Here is a 25042-nt window from a genome sequence, read left to right as displayed (position 1 = left end):
TTTTTTCATATTTGTTCAAAATTTTCTCTTTATTTGTCTAAATTTTTGTCCAAATTTTATAATGTGCTCAATTTTTTTCATCGAATGCTATTTATATGTTCAAATCTTTGTTATTAAAATACATCAAAGCAACTATCTGTTCAAATTTTGAACAGATCTGAGCTATTTTATGTAATCTCTCTGTTAAAAATTTCTCTCCACAAAAAAAAAATCTATTTGCTCAACAACAACAATAACAAAAAACAAAATAATTTTATTTGTGTGTAAAGGTATTTTAGTCATTTTGTTGCAATTTGTCCTTATGGACAGAACAAATTATTGCCTGGGCCTTTGGGGGAAAAAAAATTCAATCCAAACGCCCAAAATAAAATCTATTTTCTAGACCATAAATTTATTTAAAAAGGGATTTGTATAAGAAAAATGCTTGGGAGCATTAATTAGTGCTCTCACTAATTAGGTGACAGTAGGTCCCGTTATTAATGATGTGATGTTTTGATCTTAGAATTGTATTTTTTTTTTTTTTTAACTTTTTTAATGCATTAGTACTATTAATAGTGATATTTTTAATTGGATGAATCATTATTGTTTGTATAATATTACACTGATGTTTTGTGACGGGGGAACCTGGTAATCATAGGGGCGGGGGATCTGATTCAAAAATTATTGTCGGCCTCAACGAACTGCCTTTCGTAGAAAGGAGAGTTTGGTCAAACAAAATGAGTCAAACTTTCAAACAAAGACACCCCCCCCCCCAAAAAATGAAAAGATACTGCCACCAATGATAATACTATTACACAGTCCGATGCGCCATAAAGCTATTCTTTATTTTTTGAGTAATGTGAGAGATATAAAAAAGTTTTACTAAATGAATGATTAAACCTTTCACATGAATATGGGTTCACTTTTTTGTAGACTTCACACTCATATGAAAGGTTTGATCATTCATTTGATAGAAAATTTAGAAGCATTTTTCCTATTCTTTTCCCTTACCAGGGTCTCTCGCCTCGCATACTCTATCTCTCCTCTCGCTTCCTCCTTGATCTGAGTGAGCAATTTCTCCCTCTCTCTCCTCTCCTCTCCTCTCCTCTCTAGTCTCTCACAAAACAAAAAGAAAACAAAAGCCGCTCACACTCTTTCTCTGTATCCTTTGTCATTCATTCTCGTCTCCATGCCTTTCCTTTCCTCTCATCTTGCGTTGCTTGTTTGTTTATTGAGTAGTGATTAATTATTACCAAAGTAAAAGTAGTGGAAAAACTCCAAATGATAGCTTGGTTTTGCTGTTTCTATTTGATGGGGAATCACGTCTCCTGCGTGCAGTTGCGACAGCAGGAGCCACCAGGCGGAGGAGGAGGAGGAAGAAGCATAAAGCTGATCAGATGGGATGGGGTGGTGAAGATGTATGAGCGGCCCATCCAAGTCTCAGAGTTGATGTTAGAGTTCCCAAAGCACAGGGTGTGCCGCTCTGATTCCTTGTACATAGGCCAGAAGATCCCACCTCTCTCTCAGGAAGACCAACTCCAGCCTGGCCACAACTACTTCCTCCTTCCCATACATTTCTTCCAATCCGCCCTGTCTTTCCTCACCATAACTTCTTTCGCATCATCATCTACCTCTATCTCTAATAATACTAGTACTAGTAGTAGATCCAACAACCAGAAGAAGAATGCATTTCTCAACAAGGCAAAGAGTAGTACTACCAGTAATTGCCAACCCTTCCATATGCAGAAAACTCCATCCGGTAGCGTCAGAATACGCGTGACTGAAGAGTTTTTATGGAAATTGATGATGGGCCAAGGAAAGATCAAGCAACAGGAGGAGGAAGATGAACTAGATCAAGATCAAGACGATGGAAGAGTATGCTGCAGCAGAAGCAGCACTAGCACTAGCACTAGTAGAGTATGCACGACCGCTCAGTTACAGAAAGAATACTCGCAGCTTGTTGGCTACTCTCGGCAGTCCTGCTGGAAGCCAAAGCTGGAGACCATTACCGAATCCACCGAGAAGAAGAAAAAGAAGAAGAAGAAGAAGAAGAAACTTGTTGCTTTTTTTGGAGTTAAGAGGAGCATCAGAAAAATTTCTCACCATTCTGTCTTGTAGATTCTCATTATTCCTATATATATATATATATATTCTGCGATGGTCATTTTGAGCATGTATACCGTGCCATGCTAGATATATATAGCTAGAAACAGCTTTCAAAATTGCCTTAATTACTTTTGTATTACGAGCTATTTACATAAATATAGCAAAGTAGATCAGCACAGAGATTGATTTTAATCAGGAAGCCCTCAATCAACTGATCAGCTTTTCATCTCATTGCCCATTGCAGTTTTAATTTCGATTTTGTTTCCCGATCCAAGAAAACAAAAAAAGTATTGATGGTTCGCTGGAGAGGTGACGGTGACGGTGAGTGATGATTCCCCTGCTGAATGGTTCTGGGGGCTTCTCTCTGATTGTTTGTGTACAAAAGAAATACATATCACTCAGACTAAATCACCCGGCTGTGTTGTGTACCTACTCATCGAATCGAATTCCTTTCTTTCTCAATGTAACTCAACTTCTAGGCACCGTTTGGGAAGCAAGATTTGAGGTTTTTTTTTTTTGTTATTTTAGTCACAAAAGACAAAATAAACTATTTTAATCACAACAAACAAAACATCACATCCAACCCATAATCATTATACTCTTCTCTCACAAAAACACGTCTCTCACAAAAAAAGTCAAAAAAGTCAAAAAGTCAAAAAATTCTTCCCAAACCAAGCTTTTTAGTCCAGATTAAAATAACTAAAAAAATCAAAAAGTTAACCCACTTCAAAAACCAAGCCTAAATAGTTAATCTAAAATATTTGAATTACGTCTTTAATGTTCATAGGTAAATAGACATTATTTACAAGGTTGAGTATTTTTTTTTTCTTTTTCTTTTTTTAGAAAGTTGAGTTAACTCAATTTATTTTATTTTATTATATATTTTCATAATAATATTGTGTTTGGTTGAAAGATTTAAAAAAAAAAAAACAAGTAAAATATGAATAAAATATAGGAAAAATTAGTCTAAGGTCATTTTCCCATTTTTAGTAATGGAAAAAATCTATAATATTATTTTTTGATGTCTAAGGTCCCTAGACTCACACCCATATATCATATCAAAGAAATTTGACTCTGCTCTTCATCGATACCCAACTCTCAGAATCATCAACCCTAGACTTAGACCCAAAAAACCCTCATCTCTCTCCTTGGCGGTTCGCTCGCGTGAACCGGTAGGAAGCAACATTAGATCTACGTTGGTGAGGTGTTTGGCAGGGGTAGGGTTGTTGAGCTCGAAGAGGGGGATTTTTTGGGGCTTCTTCTTCTTCGTCTTCGCCGTCGCAAGAGAAACGAAGTCCACTATGTCGCCGCCATTGGCACGGTGATTTTTGTCTTCTTTTTGAAGCTTCAATTCCTGCTCTCTCTCCAAACTCCTTTCCGCCATAGTTTGTCACGTCCGTGACCCGACTCTGTCGTCCGCTCCGCTTGCATCACTGTCACCGCCACCGCCTGTTTCTCCTCTCACGTCCCGAAACGTCCATTTACTTCAATCAAGCCTTGGTTGAATCTCTAGCCACTGAATGTCTTTCTCTTCTGAGAGATTGATGAATCCATGGGTTGATGGTCAGGTGTTGATGGAATGTGCACCGTGTAGTCCATGTATTCACTATTGCCAATTTTGATATCGAGATCATTCGACTCCCTCCAATAGTTGACAGATCGACCTAAGGAAGTTCTCCTCACAAAGGTCATAGTCATACGACTTGACTTTCCCTAATGTGATTCTGAAGCTTTGGGGATGATCTTGAAGCCATACTATTGAAATGAGCAAAGAAAGACAATATGTCACCAGTTCCTGAAATTATATATTATAAAGAAAAAAACAAAAAAGCACATCAGTAAAGATTATTCAGTCACAAAATTCTCATAATTCAAACTAATTCAAATTCTTTGGAAATTCAGATAAAATCTCTCTAAAAAAATTCTCTAGAATCTCTCTCTCCCTGTCTAATAGCTTTTGTTGTTTGAGCTGCGTATGTATGTCGGCCATTGGTAGTGTGAAATGTATGAATTTGAGCAATTTATTTGCAGTAACTTTCTCTGGGTTTCAATCTCTGGTCCAGAATTTTTCTGGTCTAGAATTTTCTCTGGTGAGCACTTTACTTTGGTTGTGTACTATTAGTATACATATTACACTTCTCATTCTTTCTCTTGTATTCAACTGATAAAGGATTTGATTGGTAAAATGATTTGGAATTTTTTTCTGGTTTCAATTTTCTCTGGTACAAGATTTTGAATTTTCTCTAGTAAATGATTTAAATTTTCTCTGGTTTTACAGAGAAAGGATCCTATAGAAACAAACAATTTTGTTCAGAGAAATTTCAATTTTCTCTAGGGAGAAGGGAAATTTCTCTGGAGATGAGAGAAGGCCAGAGAAATTCTCTGGAGAGTGGATGAGAGAAATTTGAAAGTCCAAAGGAATTTTTTCTTGGTTGTACTCCGTGCAATAATTTTGTGCATGATCTGTCTGGTGTGCACATTTCTCTTTGCATCAGTGCTGGTGCTGGTGGTGCTGTTTTGCCCTCTTTTTTTTTTTAAAGTTAAAAACCATAGCTGTTAGTTCTTTACATAATTTGGAAATTTCTCTGGAGAGAAACAGAGAATTTCTTTGGATTTGAGAGAATTTCTCTGGTCCAGAATTACTCTAGATAGAATTTTTCTAGATAGAATTTCTTTGGAAAGTCCAGATAAATTCTCTGGATGAAATTGAGGGACCTTAGACATTATGAAATTATGAAATGTCCTTTATGCTATAAAACCTTAATACCAGAGATCTTAAAAAAAAACTCCTAAAATATATTTACATTTTGCTTAATTTTAGATATTTTTTTTTATCTTTTCTTTTTTCTTCTTAAATTTTTTTCTAAATCTTTTAATCAAATAAAAAGTGATGATTTTAAATAATGTTAGGAATTTTAAATAATCTATCAAATATTTTATTAAATTTTTCACATAAATGTAAAATTTATACACATGTAAATTTGTGTGTAATATTAACGATATAAAAAATTTAATAAAATATTTAATAAATTATTTAAAATTGCTGCCATTACTCCTGATTTTATTTATTTTAACCCAAGTCGGCGGATTTTAATTGGGGTCGATTTGAATTTGAAATGGATTCACAGACTTTAACAGCCTGGAGACTTTTCAACTAGTAGTTGGGAGTTGCGAGCAGTCAGTCCACTTTGTGTGCTCGTGCTCATGGTCGTGGTGGGATGGAGACAGTGCCAAATCAACAGTCAAATTGAGTCAGCTGACTGGCCGGCTCTTACAAGCGACCAATTTTGACATTAATTAGTATACCAATTGATAATGTAATATAATTTAAAAAAAATTTAATATTTATAATTTATATAATGAATATGATTAATAATAATATCATAATTAATATGAATACTAATTAATATATTAATTAATGCATGTAACAGTATTGATGTTATTTTTTACCCATTATATCACATTTATTAAATAGTTTAAATTCATCTCTCCTTCTAAAATTATCATCAATCCATTCAAAGTTGAAGAGCTTAACCATAATAGAAAGGATGATATTAGGAATATCAAATTTTTTATTAAATAAATGATTAAATGTCTCATATAGATGTGTGATCTATGAATTTATAGATTTTACGTTCATACAAGATATTTAGTCATATATTTAACAAAAAATTTGAGACTTAAAACATTTTTATAATAGAAAATGTATTTTACTTACAGTTCATATAGATATGTAAACAAAATTAGACTTTAGGCTTAGTTTGTTGTGTTTGTCATCTATAGGTTTAGTTTGTTTCTTTTGAGGGAGTGGTTTATTTCTTTGTTTATGTTTGTTCTCCCTACAAAGGATATGTATTGAACTTCATTGTATATTTATCTTTTTTGGTTATAATATGACTTATTTATCCCAAAAAAAAAAAAAAATTAGACTTTAAATTTTGTATGCATGCATCTTTTTATTCTAAAATGAGTAATGCTAAACAAACTAATAAATTTTATAATTTTTTATTATTTAACCATATCGTTAAACCATGTTTCAAATTCTTTAAAAAAATCAATACACACCAATAGTTTAAAAAATTATAAATTATGTTAGTTTGTATAAAATAAAATAAAACAAAATAAAATAAAATAAAATAAAAAATCATAATGATGCAATGGTTACCATTTTTCTAATAGTCATTTATTTATTTATTTTGAACAGTAATTAAATGTCATTTAATTAGCACTCTTTTTAAGAGTACTCTAGTTTAGGTATGAAATTCAAAAAATTAATACATATAATAGAACTATTCAAATCATCTATCTCTTTTTATGCACCTTTCTTTGTCCCCCTTTTGAATCGATCGGTTTATAATACCATCTTTATTGATATGGATAACTCTATGGATCCGTTTATTTTCAAAGGTAGAATAGAAGAAATTTGATATGTTCATGGGGTAATGATGGAAGTGGTCATGCATAGGTGGAATATATTGCCTTAGAAATAGGTTTAGTAATAGTTTGTTTTCCTTCCTGTCTGCACATGTTTCATTAGTGGTAACATGTTTCATTATGGTAGTTTGTTTTCATTATTTTCGGCACATGGTCGTAAACCACTTCTTCCATGATCTACCACGTCTTTTTTGCATTTAACTTTTGTATACTGTTTTCTGACTTGGCTTATAAATACCCTAAGCCTCTGTTCTTTTTCTTGCTCTCTTTCTCTAACTATTTTCTCACAAATTCCTTATCATTTTGGTATCAGAGCCAAGTTACATGGATACTCGGGCCAAAAGCAACGCTGAATTTCGCAATGAAGTCAGCGAAATCCTAGCTCGACATGAGTCTAGCTTTGATCAAATTCATGGTACCCTCCAAACTGTGTTGACAAAACTTCAATCCATGCGAATCTCGCATAGCACTGCCCCCATCAATAACCCCTTTGCTCAAACCGAAACCTCTCAAAATCGACTGCTTTCCGCCACTAACAACACCGCGGACCGAAATCATACCCACCTAAAACTCTCATTTCCAAAATTTAGCGGAAACGACCCAACGGGTTGGATCTACAAGGCTGAACAATACTTTGATTTCAAAAATGTTGCTCCTGACCAACAAGTTCAGCTTGCGTCCTTCCATCTCGAAGGCATAGCTCTGCAATGGCTTCGATGGTTGACCAAGTTCAAGGGTCCGTTAACTTGGAACGAGCTAACCAAGGCCGTGTTGCTTCGCTTTGGCCCAACCGACTATGACGATCCCTCGAAAGCCTTGACTCGCCTCAAACAAACTTCGACCGTGGCTGCCTACCAAGAAGCCTTAGAGAAGCTCTCACATCGGGTTGATGGACTACCCGAACGCTACTTGATTGGGTGTTTTATTGCAGGACTCCATGACGACATACGCCTAGATGTCAAGCTCAAACAACCAAGCACCTTGGCCGACACCATTGGAGCAGCTCGGCTAATTGAAGAACGCAACTCGTTACAAAAAAGAGGAAGTAGTTCCTTCCGTTCCCAAGTGGCAACCTTCACACCACGACCCACTCCTAACAACACAGCCGGAGTCCTAGGACCCCCACCCGCACCGAAAGTGGGCCAAACCCCAACCAATAGTCCAGTTTCTGTCCGCCGAATTACTAGTCAAGAGGCACAAGAACGGCGTGAAAAAGGGTTGTGTTACTATTGCGATGAAAAGTTCAATCCGGGTCACCGCTGTCAAAGACCCCAGATATTCATGATCGAGGAGTCGCCATTACTTGAGCCCACCATTATTATGGACCTACCTGAAGAAACTGAATTGACCGAGCCTCTTCCAGAAATCTCATTCCATGCAATAGCAGGAACGGCACATCCTCAAACATTCCGAGTGATGGGTAAACTACAAAATAAAGCCGTGACTGTCCTCATTGATGGGGGAAGTACCCATAACTTCATCGATCAAGCCATAGTCATGAAATTTGGGCTGCCTGTAGCACGCGATCAGAAGTTGCAAGTAATGGTGGCCAATAGGGACAAAATTGATTGCGATGGACGATGTCTTGGGCTTACACTCCTCATCCAAAACTTTCCGGTTCAAGCAGATTTTTATGTTTTACCCGCAGCAGCATGTCAAGTGGTCTTGGGAGTTCAATGGTTGGCCACCCTTGGGCCAATCGAAACTGACTACAGCAAGCTCACCATGTCTTTCCAGCAAGGAGGTAAACCTTATAGGTTTCAAGGCCTTAAACAGTCTACACCCACCGTTCTAAGTGATAAGGAACTCCTCAACCTCGAGGGAATAGCCTTGTTCTTTCAAATCACTCTAAGCCCCGAACTAGTTGCAGTCAATGACCACCCCGCCGACCTCGACCAAATCCTCACTGAATTTGAGCATGTCTTTGCTGTACCCAACACCTTGCCACCGGCCCGAACCCATGATCACCACATTCCATTACAACCAAATCAAGAACCTGTGAGCGTTCGACCTTATCGGTACCCTCATTATCAAAAAACAGAAATTGAGAAAATGGTGAAGGAGTTTCTCGACTCAGGTTTGATCCGCCCTAGTACCAGCCCATTTTCCTCACCGGTATTGCTCGTCAAAAAAGCGGATGGAAGTTGGCGGTTTTGTGTTGATTACCGAGCTCTCAACAACATTACAATCAAAGACAAATACCCGAGCCCTGTCATAGACGAACTCCTCGATGAATTATATGGATCTCGGTATTTTTCAAAGCTCGACCTCCGTGCTGGATATCATCAAATACGGGTCCAGGAGGCTGATATTCATAAAACTGTTTTTCGGACACATGATGGACATTATGAATTCATTGTGATGCCCTTCGGACTTACGAACGCCGCCTCTACCTTCCAGAGGTTAATGAATGACTTACTGCGACCTTACTTGAGGAAGTTTGTTCTTGTTTTTTTTGATGACATTCTAGTGTACAACAAAAATTGGGATGACCACCTCGGCCACCTACGAGCAGTTCTTCAAGTTTTATCTAGCAATCAATTGTTTGCCAAGAAATCTAAATGTTGTTTTGGTGTATTACAGGTGGCATACCTGGGCCATCTTATTTCTCTCACCGGCGTGGCCGTCAACCTAGAAAAGATCAAATCAGTTCGTGAGTGGCCTATTCCCACTTCGGCAAGAGGAATTCGTGGCTTCCTAGGCTTAGCCGGATATTACCGGAAGTTTATCAGCGGTTTTGGGGGAATTGTTGCCCCTCTAACTCGATTGTTATCAAAAGAAAGGTTCCAATGGACTTCCGAGGCCGCTGCTTCCTTCTCCCAATTAAAGGAAGCACTCACATCTCCACCAATCCTCCGCTTACCCGACTTCTCTCAAACCTTCGTGATTGAATGCGATGCTTGTGGGGTGGGCATTGGAGCTATTTTAACACAACAGGGCCAGCCAGTCTTATATTTTAGTGAAGCTCTTAAACCCTCGGCCTTAGCGTTATCCACATATGAGAAGGAGATGCTTGCAATAGTCAAGGCCATTCGCAAATGGCGACCTTATCTCATCGGCAAACCTTTCATTGTTCGCACCGATCAGAGAAGTTTAAAATATTTGCTGGAACAACGTATCACAACGCCGGCCCAAACACGGTGGTTACCAAAGATTCTTGGGTATGATTATATTATTGAGTACAAGAAAGGAAAAGATAATTTCGGTGCTGATGCCCTTTCACGAGTTGGAGAGCTCGAATTCCTTGCTATGTCTTTGCCCATCGCCGAATGGTGGACTACACTCCAACAAGAGGTAGCGACCGATCCATTCTATGGTCAATTGCTGGCCTCATTACCCTCACATCTCCAGCCACAATTCTCCTTACGTGATGGGGTGCTTTTCAAAAAGGGGTGCATCTATCTGAGTCCTTCTTCGCAGCTGCTCCCTGCCATTCTTTCCGCACATCACTCTTCGCCAGTTGGTGGACACTTTGGCTATCATAAAACATTGAGCCGCATCAGCAATAGCTTTGTTTGGCCTCATATGCGTACCACGATCAAGGACTTCATCAAATATTGTGATGTGTGCCAACGTTGCAAAACTGATTGTTCGCGTCCTGCTGGTCTACTACAGCCGCAACCCATACCCGACAAAGTATGGACTGATGTTTCCATGGATTTTGTGGAAGGGTTGCCACTGTCTCAAGGCAAAAATGTCATCATGGTGGTGGTCGATCGCTTGACTAAGTATGCACATTTCATTCCACTCAAGCACCCATTTACTGCACTCACTGTGGCCAAAGTATTTCTCGAACAAATTGTTCGACTTCACGGCATACCCAAATCCATTGTAAGTGATCGTGATAAAATTTTTATCAGCTCATTTTGGAAAACTTTATTCCAGCTGCAAGGTACAACTTTTTGTATGAGCTCTAGCTATCACCCCCAAACCGACGGGCAAACAGAAGTGGTTAACCGCACACTGGAGCAATATCTCAGGTGCTTCACGCATGAGCAGCCAAAGAAATGGTCTGAATGGGTTGCGTGGGCCGAATACAGTTATAACACTTCCGTCCACTCATCCACCAGAATTTCCCCTTTTGAAGCTGTGTATGGGCAGCCTCCCCCAACTCTTCTTCCTTACATCCTTGGCACAACCAAAGTTCAAGCCGTGGACAACCTCTTGCGTAGCCGGGACGAGATTCTTCGTGATTTACATCGGAATTTGGCCATTGCACGTGACCGCATGAAGACACATGCAGACCAACATCGCCGGGAAGTTGTTTTTGAGATTGGTGATTATGTATACCTTAAACTTCAGCCATACCGACAGAAAACAGTAGCTTTCCACAACTCCATGAAGCTTTCGCCTCGATTCTTTGGTCCTTATCCAATCCTTGCCAAAGTTGGCCCTGTGGCTTACAAACTCAAGCTACCAACAGATTCCCAAATCCATGACGTCTTTCATGTGAGTCTCTTGAAGAAACACATCGGCCCAGTTGCGACTGCCTCCAACCGATTGCCACCTGTGTCTGACGCATCTGAGGCCCTTCCCCAACCTGAAGCAATGCTGGACACCCGTGTCATCCGCAAAGAACGTTGCCGACTGAAAACTAAGATTTTGATTAAATGGTCGGGTGCACCCATTGAGGACGCTACCTGGGAGAACCGTTGGCGTTTTTCAAAGACCTACCCTAACTTTATCCTTGCGAACAAGGATATTGTAAGAAGGGGGGAGTGATATGTACGTGGGGTAATGATGGAAGTGGTCATGCATAGATGGAATATATTGCCTTAGAAATAGGCTTAGTAATAGTTTGTTTTCCTTCCTGTCAGCACATGTTTCATTAGTGGTAACATGTTTCATTATGGTAGTTTGTTTTCATTATTTTCGACACATGGTCGTAAACCACTTCTTCCATGATCTACCACGTCTTTTTTGCATTTATCTTTTGTATAATGTTTTCTGACTTGGCTTATAAATAGCCTAAGAACTATTGAATAAAGAAGGTAAGTTTAATTCCCAGCTTTGTTCCTCTCTCAAGCATCTGTTCTTCTTGCTCTCTTTCTCTAACTGTTTTTTCACAAATTCCTTATCAAAATTTGTAGTGAAAAGATTAATAGTGAAGAGATTAAGTAAAATTTTATTTGTTTTGATGATAATTGTTATGTATGGATTGTTAAATTATTTTTATATAAAATAATAAAACAAATAAAAAATGCAAAAACATTAAACATTAATGTTTCAAAAAAAATGCCCAACATGTAAAAAATATAAAATAAAACAAATAAAAATATGATTTTTACTTAACAAAAAATACAAAAAAATAAATATTAATGTTCAAAAAAAATATCCAACATGTAAAAAATAAAAATAAAAATAAAAATAAAAATAGTCCGGCGAACTATTTTTTAATACCAAGTCTCAAGCCTCCATCATAATCTCCGTCCCAAGGCCTATCCTAATATAGAGGGAATTATGAATCTCCTCTCCATCTCCCAAAACAAATACAGCATTAGTGAATCCCGCCAATCTTAATTCCCCGTCTCCTAAAATAAACAGGTCTTATGAACCAATAAAATGTTAGGGGATAGAGGAGGCACAGAAAGAAATATTGATTTTTAATTTTTCTATTACACTTTCTAACGTAAGAGAGGTTTATCTTTAGTAAAAATAGTGAAAATACTAGCAAATAAAGACACATTTAGTGACCTCATCCTGTTAATATTTTTGTAATTTGATTCTATACATATAAACTTACTATTTTATTATTTAGTAAAGGCAATTGAATTTCAGATAATTTATTAATAGATAGAGACCAACAACCTTTCCCTCTAATACACTAATAAAGTCTGGTGAATGAATGTACCTGATTATATTTTTATACTCAATGTGCCAAATAAAATTCTTTTGCCTCAAGATCTATTATTTATTTCCATTTTCTTTAGTTTAGTTTATTTATATTTTTTTTTCATAAAATTAACCACAACAATAATGCTTGAGACCACTAAAAATGGTACTCTAAAAACACCACTAGTGATGTGACAATAGAGACTCACTGCTTGTCTTTTTCTCTCTCTCTTTTTTTTAATGCTTGCCAACTCATTAGTAGTGTTTAAAAATACCGATGTATCATTACCCTTAACCACAAACTGGTTATTTTCTTACCATCTCAACTCACCTATTGTCATTCCACAGAACATACAAATAATAGAACTAAATATTCATATCCAAAAAACAAAAAAAAAAATTATTTTTATAAATAATGTAATCAAATTTAAAAGGCAACACACTAAATAAAGGGATTCGACATTCAAATGGCATGACTACTTTTTAAAAGACTAGTCACACCCCCCTATAAATGAAGTAGAAGCTATAGTTATTTCAAACCCACTTTAAGTGACTTCTTTTTGATCTCCAGCTCTCTTTCACACAAATGTTATGCTGTTGTACATTACCCCAGTAACATGGATTCATAGCTAACTTTTTCACGCAGCGTAAGTAGTTAACCACATTTTGGTCAAAAAATCTATCAACAGAGCATTTGTTTTTATGTCAAGAACGACTATTAACATGTAGTTGGCTCTTTTCACGTATTTCTTTTAAATGAACACGACAAGGCAGTTCAAATAAAATAAAATAAAAAACCAAAAAGAGCATACAAAATTATATGATGATAATATTTTTGTAATTATAAATCGTAGTAATAGACTTAACAGATATAAATGATACAGATTACTCAAACACAAGGCCTGCTATAATAGAGAAGACGTCATGACCGATCCCACAGAATCTTTGGTTTAATACAATGCCTTCCCATGACTTGGAACCCTCTTTCTTTTGGCCAATCTGTGTTGCTCTTCAAGCACCCCAAGTAATATGAGAGAAACAAAACAGCTTACCTGCCATTCTGAAAAAAAAAACAAAAAAAAAAACATAACACTTACTTCACCATCATCCCAGAAGGTGATGGCGTATCACTCCTCTTTCTTCATCAAACTCAAAGTTGGCTCTAGAGAAAAGGGTGCTGGAGAAGAACGGTTTCAAGTCAGTGATTTCATAATCCTGTGCCTGCAAGGAAAGATACCATCACAAAAATTCAATATTTATAAAAGACGGCCATCAGAATTGTAAAATTGAGTCCTTAGGTAGACTTTAGACGGTCCCTGGATGGGAGCTCCTTTCTTGCTTTTGAAATGTGATGCTTTTAGATTTTGTAGACAGAAGATTTTCAATTGCTGTATTATAGTTCTTATTCCTATAAATGAGTGATTCACCCTTGGCACAATGTTTTTTCTTTAATAACTTGCATTAATCGAAAAAGTATAATTATCAGAAAAGTAAACAAGTTGAATGCAAATTTACAGTACCTTGCTCTGTAGCTCCTCCACTTTCACATCAATATGAGTTAGATTTGAGGCAGAGCCAGACACAATTTCTTCAAAGTGCAGTGCATCCTTCACAAGCCCTCTAAGGAGATGGAGGATTAATTCATTGAAATCCTTCTTGAAAGTCATATACTTTTTGAAGCTCTGCAAAAAATAATAATAATAATAATTAAAAATAATCAAAATAAAAATTATCCAAAATTTATGTCAATGCATCCTCTCCAAAATTAACTATAGGAGAATTTCCAAGGTTTGGAAAACCTTCAGATTTAATTTCGACCATCACAACTCTGAAGAATCAGGAAAAGAAATCTTTTACCACCAAATAGATTCCGATTAAGGTAGCAAGGTCAATAGAAAAGTTGATGCGGGACTTTCTTTGGGAAGGTAAGGATGAGGGGAAAAAGGATCATTTGGTGAATTGGGAGGTGGTGTCGTTATCTAAGGAGAAAGGGGGTTTGGCTATTGGTAACATTGTAGCTAGGAATTTGGCCCTTCTTGGCAAGTGGTTATGGAGATTTCCACTGGAGATTGATTCACTATGGCATTCGGTTATAAGAAGCAAATACGGGATTCAAGACAATGGTAGGGATTCACGAGTGGTTTTAAGGGTAGCTGCCGTGCTCCTTGGAAGTCAATTTCTCAAATTTTCTCGTGTTGGTCTCGACATCTTTCTGTAAGGGTGGGTAATGGGGAAATTGTTCGGTTTTGGGAGGATGTTTGGATGGGTCAATCTTCTTTTGCTGCAGATTTTCCGCATCTTTATCGAGTGGCTCGTTCTCATAATTCTTCAATTGCTTCCATGGCTTGCTCTCTCTTTGCTCCAATTGCTTGGAATTTTGATTTTTCTAGAAATCTTAATGATAGGGAGGTTTCACAGTTGGTTTCTTTATTATCTAGAATTGATCACTTTTCTTTATCTCCTCTTTTGGAGGACAAGAGGGTTTGGGCACTTCATTCGTCCGGAATATTTTCTTCTAAGTCTTTTTTTGATCACATCATTGATAATCCTCAAATCCCTCAATTTCCTTTCTGTAAAAAAGTTTGGAAGGCTTGTGCTCCCTTAAAGGTAAAGGTGTTCATGTGGGCCTTGGTTCATGGGGGAATTTTGACAAATGATACATTGCAGAAAAGGAGACCCAATTGTTTTTTAAATCCTCAGTGGTACATTCTGTGTTGTAAGAGCGAGGAATCCGTGGATCATTTATTCTTGCATTGTCCAATAGCTTTGAATTTATGGCATAGATTGTTTTGTGTTGGAAATGGTTTGTGGGTGGCCCCGAAAAGGAGTGTGCATATGCTCTTAATTGATTTTCATACATTTGGACGGTCGAAGAGAGCCAAAATTTTATAGACTTGTGCTGTCTTTGCCATTTTTTGGGTGCTATGGTGGGAGCGAAATCAGAGGTTGTTTGACGATAAGTTTCGGGAGGTGGACTGTTTATGGGATCATGTTTGTCACTTATCTTCTTTTTGGGCGTCGGGGAACTCTTTATTTAAGGGAGTTCCACTCTTTTTGTTAGCCAGAGATTGGTTGGCAGTGTGTGCTTTGTAAGCTTTTGCTTGTTTTTAGCCGGTTAAGGGCTTTTTCTGTTGTCTTTTCATTGCTTTGTATTGAGAGGATGCCTCATCCTCTTCCTCCTCTTTCATTTTTATCAATAAAGCTTTTGTTGTTGATCAAAAAAAAAAAACCAAGTATCCAAATTCTTCGAGTAACCTAAGATAACAGTTGCCTCTAAATTTATGTTGGAAGCCAGGTAGAGTGTCTAATTTGGTTGTACTTGAATCTCTTGGCACTAATGTCATGTGAGCAGACTGCAAACAAATTATAGAAATTTTACATTTTTTTAAGAAGAAAAAGCCCTATAGCACAAACCCTCAAAGTGGGATTTAACACGAGTGTAACCACTGAGGAACTCAAAGCTTTGGCAAAATACACAAGACTAATGTTGCCCCAGCACAATGACTGTTTCTTTATAACAGTAATGGATTTAACAGCATCCATTGCTAACAGTATTGACCCCTGCACAAGGATTGTTTTACATTGGGAACAGTATTGTTTCTTAGAATCTACTATACAAAATCAGAGAACAAAATAATTGCAGCAAGTAAGCATCACATGTTAGAAAATGACACTGCTCACAATGAATTAGTTTGGCAAATATGCACAAGAGATGCAACATGGTTTATGAGGAAAAATATTCAAGTGCTAGATCTACTAGTACCTTTTGCAAAGCTTTCTGAACACCAAATTTCTGTGTTGAAATGAATGAATCAAGCAGGACACGAATTGCCATGTCCACATCTACTTGAGTAACATGCTGTCTGAGGTGCATTCTTGCATGTGCTTCAGACATCCGAATCATTGATTCGATGTGCCTCACAGCAATGGGAACTCCTTGTCCATGCTACACATGCATAAAAATCAAGGCATACATCATGAGATGACATGTATGAATCACCAATAGCTTGAACCATTAGGAAGAACAAGAAGGAGAATCTAACCGAAGATTCTCTCCGTAGTTCAGCATAAACTTGTGTGAGCTTGTTAAGGTCCGCATCATGCAACCTTGGGAATACATTTAACTTGGCAAAAGTTAAGTACTTCTTTAGCAAATCTTGAGGGAGTATCTGAGGAGATAAACATAAATCAAGACATTGAAATTCAAGCATTTTCAAAGGAACAAGACCAGATAAGATAGCTCTAGAATGGACCTCAGGATCAGTTGGCATGGAAGATGTTTCAATTTCTTCTTGTGAATTGCTTACGGATTTCTCATGTATGTAAACACCTTTGGGTTGAGACTTGAAATGACTATCAACTACAAACTTTGCAAGCATCTCATCCTTGACTGGGTCCACCACATCCTGGAACAAACAATATTTCCTTCCCTATTAGACGTGTCTCATGGAGTTGCAGAATAAATTTATTGGATGAGAAAAATAACCTTAACAACACAAAGGATATCAAAACGTGAAATGATTGGATCTGTCAATTCAACATTCTGTGAGAAAGTCTTTGAGGAATCATATCTGGAGGAAAAAAAAGAGAAAAAAGAATAAACAAAAGAATTTCCATTAGATCCACAAGTAAGCATTTAAAAAAGAAAAGACAACAAAACCGAAGGCAGAAAATACAGCAAGGGGCAACATTGCAAGGTTGGCAGAACAGGATCCCATGTCTAATCAAGCAAATCTTTCATAAAGTACAGAGAAGTGGGATCAATTTATGAATGGCAGGAATGAAATTGGGAAGAGATATAGCTGCCATCTAATCCATCTCTCTCTCTCTCTCTCTCCATGCAATGAGTTGGCATTTGCTAGCATGATCTTCATTAAGCAAGCCTAAATACTAAGCCACAAAGGATATTGCCAACCTTATAATAACTCTTGCCTCATCAAATTAAATTTATTATCTTGCGTATTTTGCATACCTTCCACCAACAGGATTTGCAGCAGCAATAACAGAGCACCGAGCTTGGAGAGAAGTGACAATCCCAGCCTTTGATATGCTAATACTTTGCTGCTCCATTGCTTCATGGATACTTACCCTGATCAAAAGTTAACATTTCCAAAATCAACTAAAAATGTTTTAGAAGACTAAATACATGGGCACAGGCATATGCATTTACTTACCTGTCCTGTTCATTCATCTTGTCAAACTCATCAATAAGGCATATCCCTTTATCGGCAAGTACAAGGGCCCCTCCTTCAAGTGTCCACTCTCGTGTGACTGGGTCCTTGTGTACTGCCGCTGTCAGCCCTACAGCAGAAGCTCCTTTCCCAGTTGTATAAACAGCCCTATGGCCAGTCTTTTCAACATACCTTAGAAGAAAATATCAAACAAATGAAAGCCTGAGAAGTGAACACCATTAAAGAATTAAGGCACTTCAGATATGAACTAGGGTATCTCTTACTTGAGAAACTGAGATTTGGCTGTCCCTGGGTCACCTAGCAGGAGCACATTTATGTCACCTCGCAACCGATGTTTCCCTTCAACATTTTTCTCTTGACCTCCAAACATTGCAAGAGCTATTGCAGTTTTTATGTCGTCGTGGCCATAGATTGATGGAGCAATTGACTTGATAATCTGAGATATAGTTACAAAAGCTATTTACTGAAAAATTATATCTGAAGTTTTATAGATCTAATAATTAAGAAAAAATTACTCAAAATACATATCATTGCAATACAACAATGGCATGGTCTCAAAAGTTATTCACCAAGATACCTTTTCTCCAATATTTGGATCCTTAGCCAACTTCTCAATTTCTTCCTTGTCCTCCTCTGTAAGCTTGTAAGCTGAAAATAGGTCTTGCTTCTTCGTGACATAGTTTGCCTCGACTACTGTGGAAAATACCGGAAATCCATTCTTTGTGTTTAATGACAAGTCAAAATTGTTCGTGTAGATTCCAGTGACCTCCTGAAAATAATAGGCGGAGTAAGGGACCAAATCAAGAAAAAAAAAAATCACAGATCCAATTACTGCAAAAGCATTCCAAATGCAAGATGGGAGCATTACAATCTCTTCCCCAGGGCGAGCACAGTCAATTAGATCGTTCAAAAGTATTACTTCCTTGTATCTTGGAAGTCGACCTGCAGGCACAATTCCCGGGCTCTCTTGGAGAGTAAGTTTCTGATAATTCCTATATATTGTCTGCAGCAAGGAAAGAAAAGACAGACAGGTGTCAAAATTCCTAATTGTGCCTCACCATCATGTACCATATGAGATAATTTACCTGCTCAATGTTGACAGTGAATGGTCCTTTTGATTGGCATTCTGGGCAAGAACCAACCTTAACCTCCGAATATGAGTTTTGGAAAAATGGTCCAAGAATCATGCCACATTTGTTGCAATCATACTTTACCTGCTGCAACTGGGGGAATACTCCAGATCGTCGAGTCACAACTCCCCCTATACGAATCATGGTGTTCAAATGGATCTGCCTGAAAAACAACACAGAAAGGATGTAAGTTGTAGAAGGCATGATGATTATCAGTCATTAGTGGATCTTCCACAGTACCTTATATTGCGTATCTGATCATAAACAGGTAAATTGGTGATGCGGACGTAGATCTTTTGGTGGATTTGCTTGTACTTCGGATGTAATTCAAAGACAACATTTTTAGCAACTTCTTCCATAACCTCAAGGACAGACTGAGGTGCATCAGCCAGCCAGATCGCAATGTTAGGATGGACATAGATGAATTGTTTGTAGTCAATCTCCAGACTACACTTATTAGCTGCAGATCAAAGTTGAGTCAACAAACAAAAACACAAGATTAATGCATCTTGGCAAGTGAGTGGAGGAGTCGAATATGTAGCAAAGGATGAAAGGTTGCCCAATTCTAGAAGTTTTCAAGTTAAAATCAATCAAACAGATAAATTTACCTAACACAATCTCATTTATCTGCCGCACATAGACAATATCTTCATCATTGTTTGATTTGTGATATGTTAGCAAGAACTCCTTGAATTTCTTGGCAATGAAGCGGCGCACTTCATCCCTAGTAACCCACTCCCTAAGGGTTCCCTGGACGCGATACATCTCAAACTCTCCTTCATCATCGTTATCATCCTGCAAAAAGACACCCCAATGATTAGGGGTTTGGATCCATGATGTAATTTTAAATTTCAAGTGATGATCATATTTGGCAGAACTAAAATGATAGAGGTAAGGAGAACTTGATATACATCATAGGGTTCATAATCAGTCTGATCTGTCATAGGCACATCCTCTCTTGAGTGTCCCCGTTGTGATCTACCGGGTGAACTTTGCATTGCATCAGTATCATCAAAACTTCTTGCTGTAGTGGGAGGCCTAAAATCAGCTCTGGACCGTTTTGAAGGCCTGTAGTTATCATCATCTGTATCTGCAAACAAGCCTCTGTTTAGCATTATCATCAATTGTAGTTATCATCAGGATTTGTTCATACTGAAGGGAAAATATGATATATTCAGCTAGGAATCAGAATTAAGAGGTATGAACTGAAGTTCAGAAGGTGAAAGGTTACACAAATTTGATCACATCCTATGTTAGGTGTCAATAGTGTGTGTACAAACAAAATCCATCTATGACCAAGAAGTGCAAGATTACAAGGTAATATGAAGAGCATGTAGCTTTTTTTTCTTTTTTTCTTTTACCATATAGGCAAATGACCATGTAATGACCCCTATTAAAAACTAACTACAAATATATCTACCAGCAGGTTTCTTAACTAAGATTAGCATATTACAATCATTGTCTTCCCGGGAACCAAGGATGATCAAATTTCCAATTTTTTTTTTTTTTTTTTTTTTGCAACAGTCCACTTGCATACTTAATGATCAGCTAGCCTGGTGACTCATTTTTGCACGTGTCCTGCTTAAGAGCAAATCTTATGTGGCACAACATCTCAATTTTGACATGAAGAATGAAACCCAGTATGCCAAATGCTGAGTTGGCATTTGGCATGAACTCAACATGTCTAAATTTACATGCTCTGTGTTGATGTCAAATGTTGAGTCTACCCAATAAAATAATTTCATTTTTAAAAATAACAGAATAATAGATTTGACATATTGGGGGAGGATATCTATGTGAAATTGACATATGCCAAAAAAAATTTGGCACCCCAAATTTTTGAAGGTTTGGGTGGAGATGCTCTAAGATATCAGTAATGACTGCCTGATTATGAGAGAATACAAAAACACTAGCAACCACCAAAACAGCCTTCCACTTACAGGGTGTTCCGCCTTTTCTGCCTCTTTATGTGTGTGTGTGTGTGTGTGTGTGTGTGTGTGTGTGTGTGTGGGGGGGGGGGGGGGGGGGGGGGGGGGGGGGGGGGTAAACTAACTAACATGAAGGAATTTCTTACACAATACCATGTTCTGTACCCAGGAACAAGAAACCGTGATGTATGCTGAACTTATATGTTACTTGATACAGAAATTTGGGGATGGGGTTTACCTTGGTCGTGGAGTAGTTGGGGAAGCTTGCGCTGAGAGGCGCGGCCATCTCTGGCTTCAAGCTCCAACTCAGCAGCCCTTCGATCAGCCATGATCTGATCCAAATCCCTCTCGTCTTCGAGGGACTCGTCCAGCCCCACTGGTTCATACTGGTCGTGCTCATCCATCCTCCGGTAGTCGCTGCATTTTTGCCCCCCCATTCACAATAAATAAAATATCAAACATAGAGATCTAACCTTACAATATGAAGTAAGTAATGTAACGAAGGAAGAGAAAATGGAGAGAGAAAGAGAGATACTTACTCCATGTAATTGTCGTTGAAAAGATCCTCTCCTTCCTCCTCCTCCTCCTCCTCTTCGTCAGCAACTTCGGGGATGATATCGGGATCAACGGCGGCCTCGTCGTCGTCAGAGTAGTTTTCGGAGGTACGGCTGGTGTTAGGTGGGAGTTGATCGGTGTTAAACCCAGCGGAGGTAGGTGAATCGGGGGTCGATGGCGGAAGGTTCCCATGCTCGCCGGATGAGGAGGAAGCGGAAGCCATCTCTTCCCTTTTTTTCTTTTTCTTTTTTTGGAATTTTTCTTTCAGGAATAAGGATTCTGCAAAACTAGGCAATTAGGGCACACGACGCAACCACCCCCTCCGTTCCTCTCTACTACTATTACTACGCCTCACAACTACTTCTAGTTGTCTTTTGGCGGGAAGTTTTGGCGCCAAATGCTGACACTCGTGGCGTGGGCCATTATGTTTTCATCTATTTGCCTCGGCCCAAACTCAACTTGGGCCGGGGGGGTCAATCTCATTTCGTCGGACGGAACATTCCATAACAGCAAACAAAATAATTTGTAAATTTCTAAAAATGACTTTTTAAATGAGACTTGTTAAAAACCTTAAAACTCTCTTTCTTTTTTATCTAGATTTTCCTCTAATAGAAAAGAGAGACAGTGGGAGAGAGACAGCCATGGTTTTCCCACTTCTCTCATCTCCCTCTCTCTAATCCTCCTCCAGATTTGGTCTAATATTTGTCTCGCCAATCTGGTCATCAAAACTTTAAGATCATGTCTTCTTACAGTCTGGAGATCAATATTGGATAACACGTTTATTTAATACTAGGAGATCACCTCAATCTCAATATTATATCTTGATCAACAAAGGCGGGGTCATTAGATTTCAAGTTGAAGGTTGAAGAGTAGTAAATTTCAGAGTATAGTTGAAATTAGGGGTGGGCGCTGGTCGGTTGCGGCCACGAAACCTCCAATCCGCCATCCGTCTGCCATATTGGCGGATTAGAGAAAATCAATCCGCATCCGTCCGCCAATCCGGAGGATGTGGATTGAGCGGATTGGCGGTTTGGCGGATGGATGCGAATCGGTTTGGCGGTTTAAGATTTTATAAATTTTCAACATAATTCAACTTGTGCACTTCCTCAAAAAAATATATATATATTACAGTCAATGACTTAAAAAACTATTACAATCACTGTATGTCTCATCCAAAAAAAGAAAGTTTGAAACTTTAGAATATCACAATCACTGCATGGCTCATCCACATATTACAATCACAGCATGATTCATCCACATATTACAATCACAGTATGATTCATCCACATAAAATATTACAATATGTGATTCTTAAAATATAATAACAATTCAAACCACCAAAACCATGAACAGGACAGTAGTAGAGATTGTATATCTCTGTATTGTTACATCTATATATGTTTTTGAAAACAAAAACCAACCAGCATGTATTATATTTTCTATTTATTATTTTTAGAATTAAATTTAAAAACCAAAAAATATAGATAAATAATACATTTATTTTTTTCAATTCAAAAAATATATTCAAGTTGAAAACTTTTTTTCAACAAAATATTTAAACTCTTTTTCAATTGAAAATACAAACAAAATATTTAAACAAATTAAAAACATAAAATCTTATAAATTATTAGGGGTGCTTGCGGTTCGGCGATTCGGTTGCGACCAAAGGAATCTCAAATCCGCCATCCGTCCGCCAAATTGGCGGATTGGAGAAAATCAATCCGCAACCGTCCGCTCGTCATCACGCGTCCGTCCAAAATGCGGAGGATCGGTTCGGTTCGGTCGGTTTCGGCGGATCGGTATATCCGCTGCTCACCCCTAATTGAAATATACTTTCATTTTGTACTACCTAAAATATAAAAAAGTGTAATTCTTTTTTTTTTATTTTATTTTTTATCTATGACTACTTTTTATTTTTTCTATCTATACACACAAATTGTTTAAAAAGTCTTCCAATGCTCTTCAAATATAGCTAGCTTTGAAGAATTTTATTAAAACATCTATTATAATAGCTTACCCATTGGAGTAACTAAAATATGATAATTATAACTATAATAACTAACAAGTCTCATTTAAAGAGTTCCTTGGAGATACTCGTCGATTTGTTAGTAAAGTTCAATTATAACTAAATAAATAAATATAATTTGGACAACAAAAAATTTACAAATTCATTCAGCTTATTTGGTTCTGGTTTCATAAAGCAGTTTTTCATAAAATTTTACTTTTTTATTTTTCGTATTTTAATGTTTTCAATTAATTTTTTTAATATCTTAAGATTAGACACACGTAACATAAATACATTTAAAAAGTATAATATTTGTAAAAAAAATCTTTAAAAAATATACTAAATACCAAAAAATACAAAAATAAATAAATAAATAAATAAAAATTCAATATATTTTTCATATTTTTGTATATTTATTAATTTTTAAAAATATTTTTTCACAAATATTTTACTATTTAGACACATCCAAATAAGGTGCATCTAAAAAAGTAAAAAAAAAAATTTGCTTAAAATTAAAAAAATATTCACTAAAAACAAAAAAATACAAAAACAAAAAAAATAATTTTCAGAAAACTGAAACCAAACACAATGATTGGTATTTTTTAATAGTTCATCTGTCAAAATCATCATATGCATTTTAAATTTCAAATACAAAACCCAATCATTTTTTGTAGGAATATGAAAAGTAGTTGCATTAAAATAAAGGGTAAGTTAAAAACACACCCCCTGAGATTTACTTAAATTACAAATTACCCATGTGGTTCTAGAAATTACGTTATGCCCCCAAGGCTTATAATTTCATAACAAATAGGTCATTTTATTAATAAATCATCAAGTTAATCAACAGTTTTTAATAATGTTAAAATTTTATTTCAATTAACAATTCAGATAATTTTATTATTGTATAGGTGAACAGTTAAAAATTTCAATTTTTCAATTAGTTCTATTAAATAAAAAATTCTGACAGGGAGGTATTTGTAATTTTTCAAACTGTAAGGGACAATTTGTATTTTAAGCAAATCTCATAAGGTGTATTTGTAATTTACCCTAAAATAAAACAACGTACAAATGAAAATAAAAACAACAAGACTCTAAGAGCCAAATAAATAACCAAACAACAACAAAATCAATTACGATTAAGGAAAAATCACTAATATTTCCATAGATGTGGTTTAAAAAACTAAATATGCATCAAACCAAGCAAAATCTACATCAACACTCGCCATCGCCATTGATGTCGTCCCCGTCATCGTTATCCAATTCTGAAACCCCAGTCGCCATACTTCGGACACTGCTTGTAACGCCCTCAAAAAATATGATATAAATCAACCATTCATAAGATCTACAAATATGACAGAAATGTTATATTTTCATTCATCAGTGTCCACATTACAAAAGATATTACATGCATTAAACTTTCATAAATGTTCATCTTGAAACTATAGCATGTAACACTAATTGATAACAACAAAATAATTGCCCTATGGGCTTACATCTTCCCAATACTTCGCTTGGTTACAACAAAAAAAGAGTCAAAGTCTCTATACAAACAAAGCCCTCGGCTTGAATAAGCATTTAACATAAACAAAACAACAAAATGAAGCCTTCAGCTCCTAAACCTCCCAAGCTATGTCCTTAGGGGCGGCATGTCACCTGTACCTGAAAATGATTTCCCAAGTAAGATGAGTCAAAGCCCAGTAAAGAAATGCTAAAACAATATATAGGATTTAACTAAGATATAAGCATCAGATAAATATACAATATTCTTAACCAACACATATTCTTTCCAAGACCATTCAATATAGATAACCAATACCTCAATTCATTTCGGGTAAATCTATTAACCAAATTCATTATTATCAAAACAACCAAAATGAGACT

General features: G+C 36.8%; 2 protein-coding genes across 3 annotated transcripts; one reads left to right on the top strand and one right to left on the bottom strand.

Moving 5' to 3' along the window:
* Window positions 1–817: 817 nt before the first annotated feature.
* LOC114297937 (uncharacterized) lies at window positions 818–2316 on the top strand. The gene has a single exon (XM_028242412.2). It carries the CDS (start codon window positions 1261–1263, stop codon window positions 2095–2097), a length of 837 nt encoding a protein of 278 aa, XP_028098213.2. The 5' UTR covers window positions 818–1260; the 3' UTR covers window positions 2098–2316.
* A 10856-nt stretch (window positions 2317–13172) lies between these two features.
* Window positions 13173–21515, bottom strand: MCM2 (minichromosome maintenance (MCM2/3/5) family protein). 2 transcript variants are annotated; one of them, XM_028242413.2, is made up of 17 exons: window positions 21141–21515; window positions 20840–21018; window positions 19585–19763; window positions 19282–19468; window positions 18914–19133; window positions 18629–18836; window positions 18412–18546; window positions 18121–18312; window positions 17807–17979; window positions 17526–17714; window positions 17324–17440; window positions 16838–16922; window positions 16605–16757; window positions 16395–16520; window positions 16115–16297; window positions 13872–14033; window positions 13173–13572 (listed from the first exon to the last, which is right to left on the bottom strand). In XM_028242413.2, exons 1-17 carry the CDS (start codon window positions 21377–21379, stop codon window positions 13456–13458), a joined length of 2844 nt encoding a protein of 947 aa, XP_028098214.2. In that variant the 5' UTR covers window positions 21380–21515; the 3' UTR covers window positions 13173–13455. The 2 variants fall into 2 exon arrangements, with proteins under 2 accessions (XP_028098214.2, XP_082727655.1); XM_082871529.1 differs by having other exon boundaries at window positions 19585–19757; window positions 21141–21496.
* Window positions 21516–25042: the final 3527 nt, after the last annotated feature.

The sequence above is a fragment of the Camellia sinensis genome, chromosome 5 (assembly GCF_055761805.1).
Source record: "Camellia sinensis isolate YWXY chromosome 5, ASM5576180v1, whole genome shotgun sequence".
In the NCBI taxonomy this organism is placed as follows: Eukaryota; Viridiplantae; Streptophyta; class Magnoliopsida; order Ericales; family Theaceae; genus Camellia; species Camellia sinensis.
This window is presented reverse-complemented; position numbering and strand designations above follow the sequence as displayed.